The 16,237-nt window shown below is 34.7% G+C and overlaps 1 protein-coding gene across 2 annotated transcripts; it reads left to right on the forward strand.

Annotated features, from left to right (window-relative positions):
- The first annotated feature begins 5,369 nt into the window (after nt 1-5,369).
- LOC18426184 (uncharacterized) lies at nt 5,370-11,207 on the forward strand. 2 transcript variants are annotated; one of them, XM_006832842.4, is made up of 2 exons: nt 5,370-5,566; nt 8,400-11,207. In XM_006832842.4, the coding sequence occupies exons 1-2, from the start codon at nt 5,560-5,562 to the stop codon at nt 10,526-10,528; spliced, it is 2,136 nt and encodes a 711-aa protein (XP_006832905.1). In that variant the 5' UTR covers nt 5,370-5,559; the 3' UTR covers nt 10,529-11,207. The 2 variants fall into 2 exon arrangements, with proteins under 2 accessions (XP_006832905.1, XP_011620415.1); XM_011622113.3 differs by having other exon boundaries at nt 5,386-5,566; nt 8,460-11,207.
- The last annotated feature ends 5,030 nt before the right edge of the window (nt 11,208-16,237 follow it).

Consider the following 16,237-nt stretch of genomic DNA (forward strand, 5'->3'; position numbering starts at 1 on the left):
AAAAAGGTGGGGAAGGAAGAATAGGTGTCTTTTGATTAGCCGTTGTTTGTTATAATCACTGAATATGATGTGGATTTGGTAATTCTTATTTATTGTGTTAAATCAATATTCTTATATTAAATGAATATGGAACTTGTGTCTGATTAATATATGGGTGGGGTTAGCCTTATGGCCTAGCTGTATGTTAAGAAGTAAAGTTGCACCTTAAAATTTTGTTAGAAAATGCAGCCATAAAACCGGAAACTTGAGTGCTTGAAAATCTATTTTTGCTCTTGATCATGAAATTTGAAGATCCAAAAAGTAATGCTATTGATAATTGGGAAAAGGTTTTGATGATGATGATAATTTTTCAGGCGGAAAGAGATAAGGGCCACTATATTATATTTTGAGTTTGAAGTCTCGGGTATTTGGATTGGGTAGGAAAAAATGCATCTGAAAATAAGGAAATATTTGGATGGCTAGAAATAAATATCTATTAAAATTAGATAAGAACAGTAGTTCTTTTATTTTTGATCAATTAAGAGCTCAATTTCATTAACCCTCTATGGTTTGTCTTGAGCTCTCTCTTTCAGGGTAAGCTGTCCTATTTATTTTTGAATTTTAGGTTCATCTGCTTTATCCTCTCTATCAAGCAAAAAGATACTTTTTTTCTTCTTTTAAACAACATCAGTCCATGGTTTAATATGTTTGCACTTTTGTTTTGAAAAACACTATAGGTTCTATTTCAAAGTAATGCTTTCAAACCAGCATTTCTAAAGTATATTTTGTATAGAGAGAAGTAGGTTTTTAGTTCCATATTGGAGAATATAGAAAGTGATATATCTACATGGAATTATTTTCTATAGAATCTTTCAAAGCATGCTAAGGATGTGATGGGAAATTTAAGGCCTGCAATTTTTAGAGTCACATAGGGTGGCACACACGTGTGTCAACGGGTAATTTTAGCCGTTGGATACAAAGTTGGTTGACCATGTGTGATGGTTATTAACAGTTGGGTGTTTGGACAATCATGACTCTTATATAGAGTTATTAGCCATCACAAAATTATTGACCACTTTATAACTTGAAGAGCCACTTCTCACTCTATAAATAAGGGTCTAATTTTCTCATCTACAATAACCCTTTTACACTTTCTTTTTTCTCCATCTATGCACTCTCTCTAAAATCAAGCAACTATGGTGCATTTAAGTGGGCATTGAATGTGTGACATAATACTTCGACAATGTTGTATCCTAAGGATAAATTTGCCTACATGAGTTTTATGCATTGATTTAGGGGCAAATATTGTTTCGAGATCGTACTCCCTACCTGAAAATAGATGGGCCATCCTGCATTTATTTTTGGAAGCTTTCATGACCCGATTTTACGGAGTCCTATCTCGCCCATACATCCTTATTTTTCAAGGATATGATACACACAACATATATACAATGATGAATTATGGGTTTGTATATTGTGAGATCATTAATCTTTCGATATCGCGATTTCTACAAGCCGTTAAATGTCAAATTGAATGGATTGGGCATCACACTAAGTTTGAGAACTTTTTTTACTGAACTTTGAGTCTAGTCAATGACACACTCACAAATATCTGATTTGAAATATGATGGATAAGAGTGATTGTGATATCTTTGTATTAAAAATAAATGTTGCTATTGTGTTTTGCTCCCATCATGGACATATTATGTCCGTGACGGTCTTGCCGAAAAACCGTCATGGATTTACGGAGGTCGTGGCAGTCCTCGTATATATTTTACATCAAATTTACGTAAAAAAAATCCCATCACGAATATGCTATATCCGTGACGGACCGACACATGGCGGTCTTTAATCCATGCCATACGAAAAAAAATCAAACGATATAAAGCCTATGGGTGAAAATACTATTCATTTTCATCCATCCTAATCTCTTCCACCATTAAATGAGAAAGACATCCCAATGAAAGAGTGACATGGTAAAGAGATTACTACCTTGGCACGACACATTAAATCAGAGTCTACCGATCCTTTCGGCAATCATAAAAGAGCTTGCACACGAATCCAAAAATGACACCCAAGAGAGAAAGAGAAACAGAGAGATGGATGTGATGGAATCCAATGAAGTTCATACCATTGATGTGCAATCCAACCAGAGAATAAAGTCACTTCTTTTTAGTAGGTAGTGGGAATCTAACAACTTTTTTACTCTTCTTTTTCTTTTTAGCCTACTTTTGTTCTTTAGAGAGAGAGAGAGAGACATAAATGTGTGCTAGTCAATGGATGGAAATGTTGGTCCTAATGCACGAGAGAACTGTCTTTACTTCTAATGTTGGCTTACATGAACCATAAATACTAGTGTATTCAGTCCACTATAATTCATAAGTAAAAGATGGGCTATGTCATGACCATGACTGCCTTATCCTCTCTCTCTCTCTCTCTCTCTCTCTCTCTCTCTAAAATATTTCAACAATCTTGACATTCTCTCTCTCTCTAGACTGCGTGTTGGTTGCACTTGTCTCTCACTAGAGAGCACCCATGGCCCCTCACATTATTTCTATAAATGCGATTTGGATTTGGATTTGGATTTTGATTACAAACTTCACAAGTCTATCATCTCAACAACCGCAATTATAAATTTGATAAAAACTAGAATAATGGTACTTTGCTATCGGTCAAAAATAAAAAAAAACAGGAATAATGTTGAGGTTTAAGAATATTTCAACTTGTATCATTTTTTTGGGTTGTTAGCTTTAGCTCTTCAGCTACACTAATCTTGGTACACCAAATTCAAGGATCTTAAAAATAGTTAGGGTGAACTTATAAAACTCTATTCTTCTTTTTTTTTTGATCAGTGGGGAATTTTTTTTTGTTGATCTGTGAGGAATATAGGCCCAGATTTTAGAAATAGTTAGTAATTTGTAAATAGAAACCTAGACGGCTAGTTGATACTCAAGCGGTGCTACCACCACGACCTCTCTTGACTCATAAAACTATTCAATGCAAAGGGGAACTTTTCATAATAATATATTAATAGAAATATTTAAAGGGTTATATACAATGAGACTATGTACCTTTGATACAAGGTGGTCACATGAAGTTTGATACTTTGGATGTGTCATAAAGTTCGAGAAATTTTTTTTGAAATTTGAGCTTGATCAATGAAATAAGTGTAGCCACCTAATTTCACATTCAATGGTCATGATTATTGTGACGACCTTATATCAAAAGTAAATAGTCTCATTCTATACTTTCCCAATATTTAATGAGTTACTTGAAATTTATTGCCTGATTATTGTGATATTTAATTTAGACAATCATTCATAATTAATGTTACTATTAGAGTTTTCAAATGAAATGACCAACATGTCCTTACACTTGAAAGAAATTTCACTAAAAAACAAGAATTGCAAGTAGCGCGAAAGTTTAAATAAAAAAACAATGAGAACATTTATTTTTAGTATAACTTGGTGACGATGAATTTTGACTATTGAAAGTGAAATTAGAGACTGCACTTATTTCAATTACCAAGCTTAAATTTTAAAATAAAATTTTTCAAACTTTATGACATACCCAAGCTATAAGAAAGACTTCACATCATACTTTTAAAGTAATTTTGACCTCTTTGTATCAAAGGTAAATATTATCATTATGTACAATCCTTTTAAATAAAGGTGTGGTTTGTATAGAGTCGAGGCTCTAAACAATCAAAATAAAACGTACCTTCAAATAGTATCGAGAAATGTTGTTTTACTACTGGAAATATTTGTGATAGCCTTAAAATATATTTTTATCCTTAATTATAAAATTTAAAGCCTAAAAAATAGGACAGTCCAAAAATGCATTACAAGATGCATTATTTTTATTTCTCAAAAAAAAAAAAAAGATGCATTATTTTCAAAACTTGAAATCTATTATTTTTCTCATTTCCATGCATCTTGATATCGAGATGTTCAATTTGAAGATATTTGAGCATCAAAACAACCTCTTCTAGTGAAATTTTTGAGGTATGCTCTAATTTGATTGTTTAGCACCTCGGCTCTATATAAACTTTTTCCTTTGAATAATAGTTCATGGATTTATATTTCACAAATAACTCATAAATTTGTGTAAACTTAAAAAACTCAAGATATGTATTTAGATGTACAAGTATGGATTTAGTCGTCAATTTAAACAAGTTAAAATTTTGAGAAGATAAAAAAAGAAGAAGTGAAAAGGTCGCTTATATTCGCGGAAAACATAGAGTCCGATGAAAATCCTATAAATAGAATATTTTTTCAACCGACATCTATAAATATTTCTGGGCAATTAAAAAGGGTGTCGTAGGCATAAGGTGACAACATGCACTTCCAAACCATATTGAAAAATGCGGTACATGTGCCAGAAATCCCTCTGGTGAAAATATATTATTATTTTTAATTATAAAATTTAAAACTTCAAATGATATAAATCAAACAAATCTATAAACACTTAAAAATCTTGAAAATAGACGCTTTAGATATTATAGTATAAGATGCATTAATCTCATAACTTAAAATCCTTTGTTTTTTCTTTTCTGCATCCATAATTTTTCTATATTGAACAAAAAAAAGATTGTCACCTTATATAAAAGGAAAAAGTTTATATGAGGTTGCAACCTTAAAATGTAGAATTATAGATGCACCTAAAAAATCCATCGAAAAAGGTTGTTTTAATGTTGAAAAACCTTCTAATTGATCATCTTGACATCGATATATATGAGTATGAAAAAAAGAAAAAAAAGATTTTGAGTCCCAAAAAATAGTACATCTTGCAACACATTATCTAGACCATCTATTTTCAAGATTTTCATATATTTATACATCTACTTGATTTTAATTATTTTTGAAATTTAAGATTTTATAAATAAATATAAAAATAGATTTTTAGATAATCCTAAAATTTTTTTGCACCAAAATTGCTCGTTATGATAAATTTTGGAGGCACGCTTTAATTGGATTATTTACGGTTATAAAAACCGCACCCTACATAAAATTTTTCCATTAAAAAAAAGAAAATTTTGGTCACTATCATATTCCATAATGAACCTCTCTTCTTATAAAAAAGTAATAAACCAAAAATAAAAATAAAAAGCCAAAAAATTAAAAGAAAAAGATATTTGGCTAATTTATGGAATTTCAATTTTTCTTTAATACAAATACAGATTTTCCTCGAACTATCCGGATGATCCGGCCTGCCCCAAGATTCAATCCTAGCCGTCCATGCAAACGAACCCCAAAACCAGAGTAAAGGAGCAAATTCCCACCTAGTCAACTCACTTGACGTGACGCACTTTATAAAAAGCTAGGGATACGTTTCCATTCATTTTAAAGATTCTCAGGGGTATATTAAGTCATTTGTAGTTTCTATAAATAGGGGACATGGGAGAATGTTTGGGTTTCATTTTCGCCTGGGAGTTGCTGCCGCTTTTTCCTTCTGAGTTTCGGCCGAATTCCTCAAAGTTTCGGCGCAAACGCTCAATATTTCGGTCGATGCCCTCAATCTTTCGGAAGAAAGCATCGAATTCTCTCCGCTAAATGTCTTTTTAGGCGAAGATTGATCTAAATGGAAGGTTAGATGCAGAGCTTTTAATTTTATTTTTTATTTTTGCTTTTTATTTTTATATTTTATCTTTATCTTTTCGTTTGTTTCGTGCTTTTTAAGTGCAATTTGCAGTGTGTATTTTGAGCTGAAAAAACTTGCAGAGTTTTGATTCTTCTTGGTATAATAATTATGTGAATTTTTTTACATTTTCTGTTTCTTTCTGTTGAATTATTGTTTAAGAAATTTTTTTACATATGATGTCTGGAAGATTTATAAAAGAATGATGTCTAGGAGTGAAATTAGGGTTTGGGTATGATGTTGAGTGGTACTCAGATACGTAGGGTTTCTGTTGCTTGAAAATGAGAGAGAAAGGGTGTTTTTTTGTGGTTCTGCTGCTCTCATGGAGCCAAAACTTAGAGTTTGAATGATTTTAGAATTTAGTGGACTCCAATTACTCAACTTTGAAGGAATATTGGATGGATCAGGGAGTCTAAACTTGAAAGCTGGTTTTTTTTTGGTTCCTGTGTTTCTTGTGGATTCAAAACTGTGAATCGGGCTTGCTTCATTGAAGCTGTAGAAGAATTAGTAAGAAAAAGGAAAAGGGAGCTTTGAGCTTAGAAAAAAATCATTAGAGACACGGAACTGCATAAGAGTGGCTGTGTTACATAAATGCAAATATGTGTGTCAATGTCTGACATGGATACGAGCGTCGGAAATGTTAATGTCAAGATTGGCCTTTCAAACCCGATATGCCCTTACACCATTTAAAGAAAGAATGAGGGAGGTTTTTCTGTGATATTAAGTAGTTTAATAATGGGATTCAAGAAGAACTGTTAAGAAGTTTATGGATTTCTAATATGGGCGTCACATCCTTAGTGTGTTGACAAAAAAAAACCCTAGAAACACGTGTCCATGTAACATAGGAAGTAGCATGAGCTTGTGGGACTTAGCATGTGATAAATACTTTAATGTTGTATGTGGTTTCTCACTAATTCATTTGAAATAAATCTTTACATTTATGCACATTTTATTATGTAAGTTTCAAATTTATCTTTATGGGATATCATTGACTAGAAAATAGCGGGACAGTCCCATAATTCCTTCTAATCTCAAGTTTATGAGAAGCTGTTTCTAATGTGTTACTTGATTATTTTGCAAAGAGATTTTTTTGCTTATGATTGGGTGATAAAAATTGGACTAATTGCCTTTTGAAAGAAAAATACTTGGATGGGCGACATCTTGGAAGTCCTAACGGTCTGTCCTACTTCGTCTAGCAAAGTAAACAGGGTGTAACTATGTTGTATATATTTTGCTAGATGGTTGTAATTATGTTTTTTATTTAATAGAAGAGTAATTGTTCTAAATGTCCTGTAAAGGGTTCCAAGTTTATGCTTCATAGAGGACAGGCATTAGTTTATATTAACAGAATATTGTTTAATTACCCAAAAAAAGAATAATGTATGGTTATATTTTCTTATAATAAATCTGTTTTATTTTTTATAACAAAATATCTTTAAATTGAAAACTTTGGTGATGATTGTTAATTTGACATCAATAAATATGCTTAAATAACTACTAAAAAATACAATATCCTTAAATAATGTGGTTCAAGTTTGAAGCTTTGCTCCTACTACTTTGTGAGGTCATGCGAAGAAGTGATTGAATTAAGGTAACCTCCAAAGAGCGTCATTGAATTGAACTTGTGATGTTTGATGCAATTTGGGGAATTATCTTCATCTTTTAGGAAGCGTAGGGCCAAGCTGAGCTAATATGGAAATTTGTACTTTCTTTTCCTGCTTCGTCTTCATATTCTTCTTCATGTTGTCATTGGCTGCACCATTGCTTCTTATGTGGAAACCACTAATCTTAGCAGCAAGCCACTAATTTTACATAAAAGAAGTCTGTCCTACATAACTGAAAAAGAGGCAAAAAAAAAAAAAAGAAGGAAAAGAAAAGAAGAAGAAGAAGAAGAAGAAGAAGTCAATTTCAACTTTTTCTTTTTATTTAGCAGCTGTGTATGTATTACTGATGGTTAACAAAAGTTAAGGCCCATTTATATTGAAAATGATATTAACGAATGTAAACAACTACTATGAGAGGATAAAATCTGATCAGTTGAAATGACCTAAAGCTATGGCGTGAATATAATTCGTGAATCTCTGAGCAAGTAAACCTTTTCATTCTTGTTAATTCTTTTTTGACTGATTTTAGACAATTCTAATGTGGATTTCTGTCAATCTGTATTAGGAATCTATGGGATTTTAATTTGGTTCGTGGAACATTGCAAGAAAGGATATGATTTATAAGAATGTATTGGAAGATGCTTGTGTTAACTTCACCTTAGTCATTAATGTCTTTGAGATGTATCTAATCACATTCTAGAAGAACTAGAAGATATTTGGTATTTCTAGGCGCAAAAATGACCAAAAGAAAGTAAAAGTTCCTCCGTTGATTAACATTTTCTGTTGTTTTGATTTAGATACTTTTAGCATGAGATTTTTTTGATTTAGATACTTTTAGCATGAGATTTTATCACGTCCATAAAGTGCTCATCGGATGATACTCTGCGTGGGTTGATAAAATGTACTAGTAAATGGCTGTATTGCATATTGCATCCCGTCATTGTTGTGCATGTCTTTGTCTTACAAGCTTTTACTCCTAAAATGAAATGCTTCATCAGTTTAAAGAAACTCATTTACTTAAAACACTGTTTGCTGAGACAATCCTTAATTGCAGAACCATATATATATATATGTATTCCATTTCCCTTTGGCAGAGTTGTCTTAAGTGCAGAAATTGAGGAAATTTTAGACATTCTTGTATATATTCTTAGTCATAAGTTTTTCTTGGTTTTCTTTTAGGTGATTCCCCCGACAGATTATCTTTTGGATCTGGAGCTAACAAATCTAGTTCTTCGCCAGGAGGCAAGTCCCAACCCTCTCTGGCCTCTGGTCTCAAAGACTTTTCGAGGAAATTTGTGGACAGTGAAATTCTAACATCAAAGCTTCAAGACTGGTTCCACTCACTATCAGAAAATGCCACTAGTAAAAAACCCGCCTTTGAAGTCCCTTTCAATTTAACTGAGCTCCAAAAGTTCGATTATGCCTTGGAGGGGGTCCCATTTCAGCAACTTATACGCATGCCTAGTGCCATCTATGCTTCAGCCTCAGATGCAGCAGAGGCCACTGCATATCTTGCCATTGAAGACTTCCTCCATGCAGGAGCAAAGGGCTTATGGGAAACTTTTTGGGGTCTTGACAAACCAATGCCATTAACTGTTGCTTGCCTTCACTCATCAAGTTCAAAATTCTATCCTGCAGAGAAAGCAATCTCTAGATGGAAGTTAAATGGGCTTTGTGCCACTGCCCTGTTGCTAAAGAGTGGTCGAGTATCTCATTCGAGATGGGATCAAATTCTTGAATTGGTTTTATTGAGACCAGATGTGGGGAACCTCTCTATGGAGAGCACTCGACGGCCCTCTCTACCTGTCATCGGTGAAGCTATCTTCTTTGCGATTCGAGTACTTTTGTCGAGAAGTCTTGGAAAATCCAACTTCTCAAACAAATCTAGCTGTGTATATGTGCTCCTAGTTGATTCTCAGCATGGTGGAGTGGTTAGAGTTGAAGGCGACTTGAGTAATTTGGAGGTTGATGTGAATAGGGTCTACGACTGTGCTGCTGACTGGCTTAAAAAGCACTCAGACGTTAAAGTTTCCCCAGTTGATCGAATATGGAACAAGCTTGGAAATGCCAATTGGGGGGACATTGGGGCTCTCCAAGTCCTACTGGCCACTTTTCACTGCATGTTTCAATGTATAGGAAAACCCAAAAAGTCCATTGAAGATTTGGCAGCCGAGCACAGTTTTAGGCTACAAAAACGGAGGTCCGAAAGGGAATTCGGAAGCTCTAAGGTTAATGGAAATGGGTCTTTCAGGCCTCACCTAAGGAGCTACTCCCCTGAAATAGTCGAAGTCGATGAAGATGGCTCCAGAGAACCAGAGGGAACAACAAACCTAGAAGTCGGTTCCATCCTTTGGCTTGAGGAATCCAATTGGCAAAAGGGTTTCCAAATTACTGAAATTCTAGTGACTGGTGATCACCCAGTTTATGTTTCCACCTCTCTCGAGGAGCCACGAAAATCAGTGTTATTGTATGTGGGTTCTCACCCTTCACAGTTGGAGCCTTCTTGGGAGGACATGACCTCTTGGTATAGAGTGCAAAGGCAAACTAAGATCCTCTCAATTATGAAACAAAAGGGGCTTTCGAGTAAGTATTTGCCTGAACTTGTGGGTTCTGGCAAGATTATGCACCCTGGTCGGTGCTCGGGCAGCCGATGTGAGCACCCTTTGTGTGGAACCCCAGTGCTTGTGACCTCCCCTATAGGCCAACCCCTGCCTGCCCTTTTAAGTTTTGGGCAGTTCGGACAGGATGATGCGCTAAAATGTTGCCATAATTGCTTATCTGTTCTCCATGCTACTACATTTGTGGGCATAAGACATGGAGATATATGCCCGGAAAATGTGATTCGTGTTAGCACAAAGAACCCATATTATGTGCTCTTGGGGTGGGGGCGAGCAGTTTTGGAAGAGAGAGAAAGTCCTGGCCCTTCATTGAATCTCTTATTTGGTTCCACCTTTGCCCTTCAGGAGGGGAAGCTTTGTCCGGCTTCTGATGCCGAGAGCCTGATTTATCTGATATATTTTTGTTGTGGCGGTGTTTTTCCCAAATTGGGTTCGGTTGAGGAGGCCTTAAAGTGGAGAGAGAAAGCTTGGTCCAAGAGGTTGATTCAGCAAAAACTTGGAGAAGTGTCACCGGTGCTCAAGGCCTTTGCGGATTATGTGGATAGTCTTTGTGGTACGCCGTATCCTGTGGACTATGAAATTTGGTTGAGGAGGTTGGGGAGATCTATTAGTGGAGAGGAGCATGGAAAGGAAGCTCTCATTAGTACCGCAAACGGTAGGGGAGAGTCCTCTGGGACTTCTGGGTCTTAGTACAAAGGGGGGTATGGAACAATCCTATGGCGTATGGAAACCTTAATCCATTAGGATCACCAGGGTCAAATGAAGTGATGGACGGTGATGGAGAGAGAGTGGGACCCATTAGAATGAGATAGTAGCCCCAGTGGTGGGTCCTATAGTCTCTCAAATCAAGCGTCCATCATTTCATTGGATGGTGTTGATCCCAGTGGACTATGTTCTTTTTTTTTTTGTAGTCCATTGGATTGTAGTGTACTTTCTTATACAAGAGAGACCAGAAGTTGGGTTAGTTACAAGAGGTATGGGTGCTTTGAGCTTATCATCAAGCTAAAGAAGTAGAAAATATCAGATGTGAAGAAGCTTTGTGGATTGAGGTAGTCACTTGAACTGGCTATCTAGAAGATTGGGTTTCCCGTCGAGTGTCATTATTCGGAAATTTAATGTACAGTTAGGTGATATTGTAGTCTTAGTTCACGGGGATGTTGGATAGCTTATTTTTTAGTTGTTCTGATTTATATTTCTGCTTTTCTACAAGTAATAATAAGAAGACGACCATCAGATTGAGCTAACTGTTCGAATTGAATCGTAGACTGATTCAGTATCTTGCTACTTTCTTATCATTTGCCAATCTCATGTACAGTGAGTTGATATTGTAATGTCAATTGCTGGAAATGCTAAGTTTTATTTGTTTGCATGATTTCTTTTCCCTCTTTTCTTTTCATCCTCAATGAGGGAGATGCTTAGAGTTATTCAATGCAAATGTTGTCAGATTCACTTAGGAGTGCTCTTCATCATGGACAGAGGAGGGAAGCGATTCGGTTCTTCGGAAGATTCGAGAAGTTTTTTGGTTAACTTTTAAAAGTGAAATTAGAAGATATGTATAATTTGGTACTTTTGTATGAGATTTTAATGTGAAGGTTTATCTTGTCAAATTATGAATATTGAAGATAAATTATTTTTAAAATTTTGTATTTTGAGACTGTTTTTATGTGTATAGGGTGTAATTTTGAAATTAATATGTTCATTTTAGTGGGAGAATGATTCTTTTAGGGCCTGAAACTGAAGCTTTCTTCCATTTTGGAGGAAGAGAAGAGAATCTGATGGCGTTGAATCAATGGACAAGCAATGTTGGTAAGGAACGCATAAGTGTAGCATAGAGGGTGATCCATAAATAGGCCTCTGGTGATTGACAATGAATCTCTCTCTCTCTCTCTCTCTCATGAATTAACGATTTGATTGAAGGATTTAAAACCATCTCTTTGGTTACGCGATTCTTTGTTTTGATTAGTGTTCTAAAACCTGGATCCGTGGGGCGAATCATTCAGTCACTCGTAATTTGTGTCGGATCGTTAGATTGGTGACACGGATTGGGTTTGGATCAGTCCCAACTGATGATCTAAAAAATATTAAAAATAATGGGGTAGGGATTTAAAAAAAGAAAAAACTTATATAACGTTGAGGCTCCGAGCAATCAAATCAAGGTGAGCGGTTGTTTCGATGTCCAAAAATCCTCAAATTGATCATTTCGGCCGCAAGATGTATGAATATAAGAAAATGTAGATTTTAATGTCTTGAAAATAGTGCATTTTGTAATGCATTTTTTGGACCATCAATTTTCAAGATTTCAAGTGTTCATAGATATGTTTGTTCTATGTTATTTTTGAAGTTTTAAATTTTATAATTAGATATGAAAATAAAATTTTCGGGTCATCACATAGATTTCTAGAACTCAAACAACAATTTTTTATGCTATTTGGAAGTGTGCCGGACTTTGATTGTTTAGAGTCTTAAGCCTTATATAAACCACACCTTTTTTTTAAAAAAAAAAGTTTATACAAGGTTGCAACCATAAAATAATGTAGAATTCAGGTGCACCACAAAAATCCATCGGAAAAGGTTTTTTAAATTTTGGAAAAACCCTGTAATTAATCATCTTGATATCGAGATGTATGAATATGAAAAAAAATAAAAAGATTTTGAAGTCCAAAATAGTGCATCTTGTAACAAATTATCTGGACCTTCCATTTTCAAGATTTTCATATGTTTATAGATCTACTTGATTTGAACCATTTTTGGAGTTTAAAATTTTATAACTAGAGATGAAAAATAGATTTTCAGGTCATCCTAAGAAATTTTGAAGTGCTCCTTAATTTGATTATTTAATGTTACAACCTTATACAAAATACATCCTTAGATAAAACCTTAAAAACAATTGGAAAAAAATCCAAAGAGGCCATTTACTTTTAATGCCATTGTGTCTGTCAAATTTCGTTTTGGTAGCCATGCTTTGTACCACACCCTAAGCCATCGAATTTTCTCTTTGTATCAAAGATAAATAGTCTCATAGTATATACTTCCAAAAAATATTACATAAGCATAAAAGAAAATAAAAATAGAATATAGAAGGTGGTGACATTAGGAAGGAACTGAGTGAGACCCATACTGTCCCATAACCCTTTCGATCTCCAACCGATTCCCATCTCAATTGACAATCTAGATTGAAAATTGATAGGTTTTAAAATATTGGTCTTGTTAGTACCATGCCGGGTCAACAATAAATAAATAAATAAATAAACTAAAAAAAAAAGAAAAGGGGCCAGGTCTGGCTGAACTAAGCCTACATTAGTACCAACCTTGCACTTCGGTGTTTAGGCCCAAGCCAGGCCAAGTGGCGTAGGCTTGCTGCCCAGCCCATTGTCAGTGCTAGACTAAAGAGATCGATGGCTCTTTAAATTTTTTATTTTTTTTTGTCTACTCACTTCTCTCTCTTACTGGACCCAAACCCACTTACCCTCTCTCCTCTCTCCCCCGACCCCAATAGCAACTCACCTTTTCTCGGACCTTTCTTAAACCTCCCCATCCTGATCCAATAGACCCCATCTGCAAATCTAAAACCTCCTCTGATAATTGTATAAATATCTATATAATGAACTTTGGAACTCTACTTTAATGGTGTACTTTGGTTCTTTGAGAGCATGTTTGAGAGGAGGAAGTTTGGGGAGGAGCGAAGAACTTTTCATATTATTTCCATGTTTGATACATAGTAAGTTGTATATGTTCCGTGTTTGATTAGGATATTTAAACAAACATTAGACTCCAAATATTGACCAAAGGATACCATATTCGGGGCCAAATTCGCCCATGCATTTCATATCACAGAAACATAGATTTTTTATATCATATACTGAGAACTGAACAATTCCAAAGGTTTAATCCTCTGATACAATTTATATCGGCCAAAAAAAAGGAAAATAGGACGACTGCCTTTGGTTCTGGCCTTGAAACCTATATATCCATTTCTAAAGAAAAAAATATACAGACATATTGGAAAGAAGAAATAATATGAAAGGGCAAAACATGTGATTAACCACATGGATACTAATCCTTAAGTCTGGTCTTCCTTCAAGAACGGGCTTCAAGTGGATCACAAGAAATTACCTTCTTTCTCTCTCTATGTATATATCAGTCAGTCTTAGGGGACAATTATATATGGGACTGTCTCTTCTTTCACTCTATATCTGTCACTCACTTCTCAGTTCTCGCATAAGTAAATTCAAAGTGAGTCTACTCCTCACAATATTCTCGAGAATACAAGTCAGGAGTCTCCTCTAAAAAAGAATGTGAATTCTCTAAAAATGCGAACCCCCCTCCCATTGAATAATGGGTTTATATAGATTTATTCATTAGATAGCCATCAATCTTTTAATGATAATCACAAAGTTGCGATGTTTTAATCCACACCCCTTATATTGATATGTATCTTCGTTATCCTTATCTTCATACGCTGATCATCTTTTGTATTTATCTTTTCACGCTAATCTTCGTTGATGATCTCGCCATTTGACTTTATGGACTAAGGTGAGTTAATATGTTTGCACAGGTATCTCCCGATTATCATCACCCTTCTCAGTCAATAATTATCTTTAAGGCATTCGAATTTAGAATATTCTCATCCCGGATTCAACCAAGATATTGCAGGAGCAAAATCATGATTTTGTTGCTTTATCTTCTATTGCTAAGTAGTTAAGCTTTGCATCGCAGTCGTGACATGATTCCACATTTCTTCAACATATGTCTAACGACTAGTCCTTTAATCATGAAATTTGAAGATGATGCAAATTGCATCGAGGCTTGCAAGAATTAAACTGACTGATACTTTTATTTATATATTTTTTAAAATAAAAACTTTAATTTTGAGGGATATGGGTAAGTTTTTTTTTATCTTTTATTGAATAAAGGGGTTAGAAGTTTTATTAATTGTTTTGGATAATTAGGAAGTTTTATGTTATTTTTGGGTAAACGTGATCATTTCTTTAATAGTTGGGATAAACTTAGATTTATAGAGTGCTTTATTTGAGAGGAACTTAGTAGGTTTAGGAATGGTAATATGAGGGGAAGTCACATGATGCGACATTCCTCTATTGTTGGTTGAGCAACCACATGAATAGTAGAGAGAGAGAGAGACACGTGGTGTTGGGAGAGGGATCCTAGAAAAGTGGATTTTAGGAGAGAGAAATATGAGAGTTAGAGATTGACTACATAGGTGATACGGAATTTAGAGATGATAGAAACATTTTTCAATTTCAAAAATGAAAATCCTAAGTTTCCAATAGAGAGGTTGATGCTTTGAAAGACACAAAGAGTCCTAAATCTAATGAGAAATGAGTAGATGTATTTAGAGATCAATCTGCTGAAAAAATAGAGATAATTAGAGATATGCTTAGTACTTTTATTGATGAAAGTATGGAGGATTCTAAATCTGATAGTGAAGAAGTTCAGTATTGTATTGATCGAAAGGAAATGTTAACTTTTAACATTATTTCCGTTGAAGACAATGTTGGATTTTTAAATGATTCCCTCCTAGTGAACATGGAAGAGCAACCCCAGACTACAATAAAATAGGATTTGGGATTTGATGAGGAAACAAAGATAGTGGTTTATGATCAAGCCAAAAATTTGATGGTTAGACATGAACCATCTTTGTTGTCAATGATGACGAGATTCCACCTAAATCTTCCAAAGAAGAGGTTCTCAATCCAACTTCCTATCACATGTAGTGAAGACGATGAAAATTATGATATGAACATGGAGCATGACTGGTTGCCTGTTTCAAAAAAGCTTAATCATGAAGTGTGGAATGGTTGTGATGAATTCTGATGGTTCGGTCGTTTATTGGAACCATTTCATAATTGGTGTGAAATCTTTGAAATATGGTTTCAACAACACCATTTTGTGTGGCATCTGCTTATTAATGTTGCTGAATTGGGATGTTCAAGATATGTGGGGATGATAATTTGTGGTGGGGGTTTGTTGACATTTAGCCAATGCTCTAGAATTAGATTTGATGTTAATTACCAAGAGAAAAGGCCTCATAGTCAATTACGGAAACCATATGATAGCATTTGGTTCATGAAAGAAGCCATTAAATTGTTTGATGGTTTTATTAAAAGGGTAAATGAAGTTATTATGCGTGCACCAGAAGATACGAGTCATCTCTTTGTCAGCTTTGTTGGAACTGAACAAATATTATATGGCCCTACAAGTGAAGGGACTGGTTTTGCAATCAAAGTCTTGATATCCATGGGAAATAACATGAAAGGTGCTTATGTAGAGATTGAGAAAATTATTGCAAGAGACAATGATCTTGCTACTGTAGAGGTAACATCTCCATGTGTCATGCATGCTTTGAAAATTTCTTTTGATGTGTTAAAATTTTCCCTTGGG

This window comes from Amborella trichopoda, chromosome 1 (genome assembly GCF_054954075.1).
Source record: "Amborella trichopoda isolate Santa Cruz 75 chromosome 1, AtrichopodaSantaCruz75HAP2 v2.0, whole genome shotgun sequence".
Taxonomy (NCBI): Eukaryota; Viridiplantae; Streptophyta; class Magnoliopsida; order Amborellales; family Amborellaceae; genus Amborella; species Amborella trichopoda.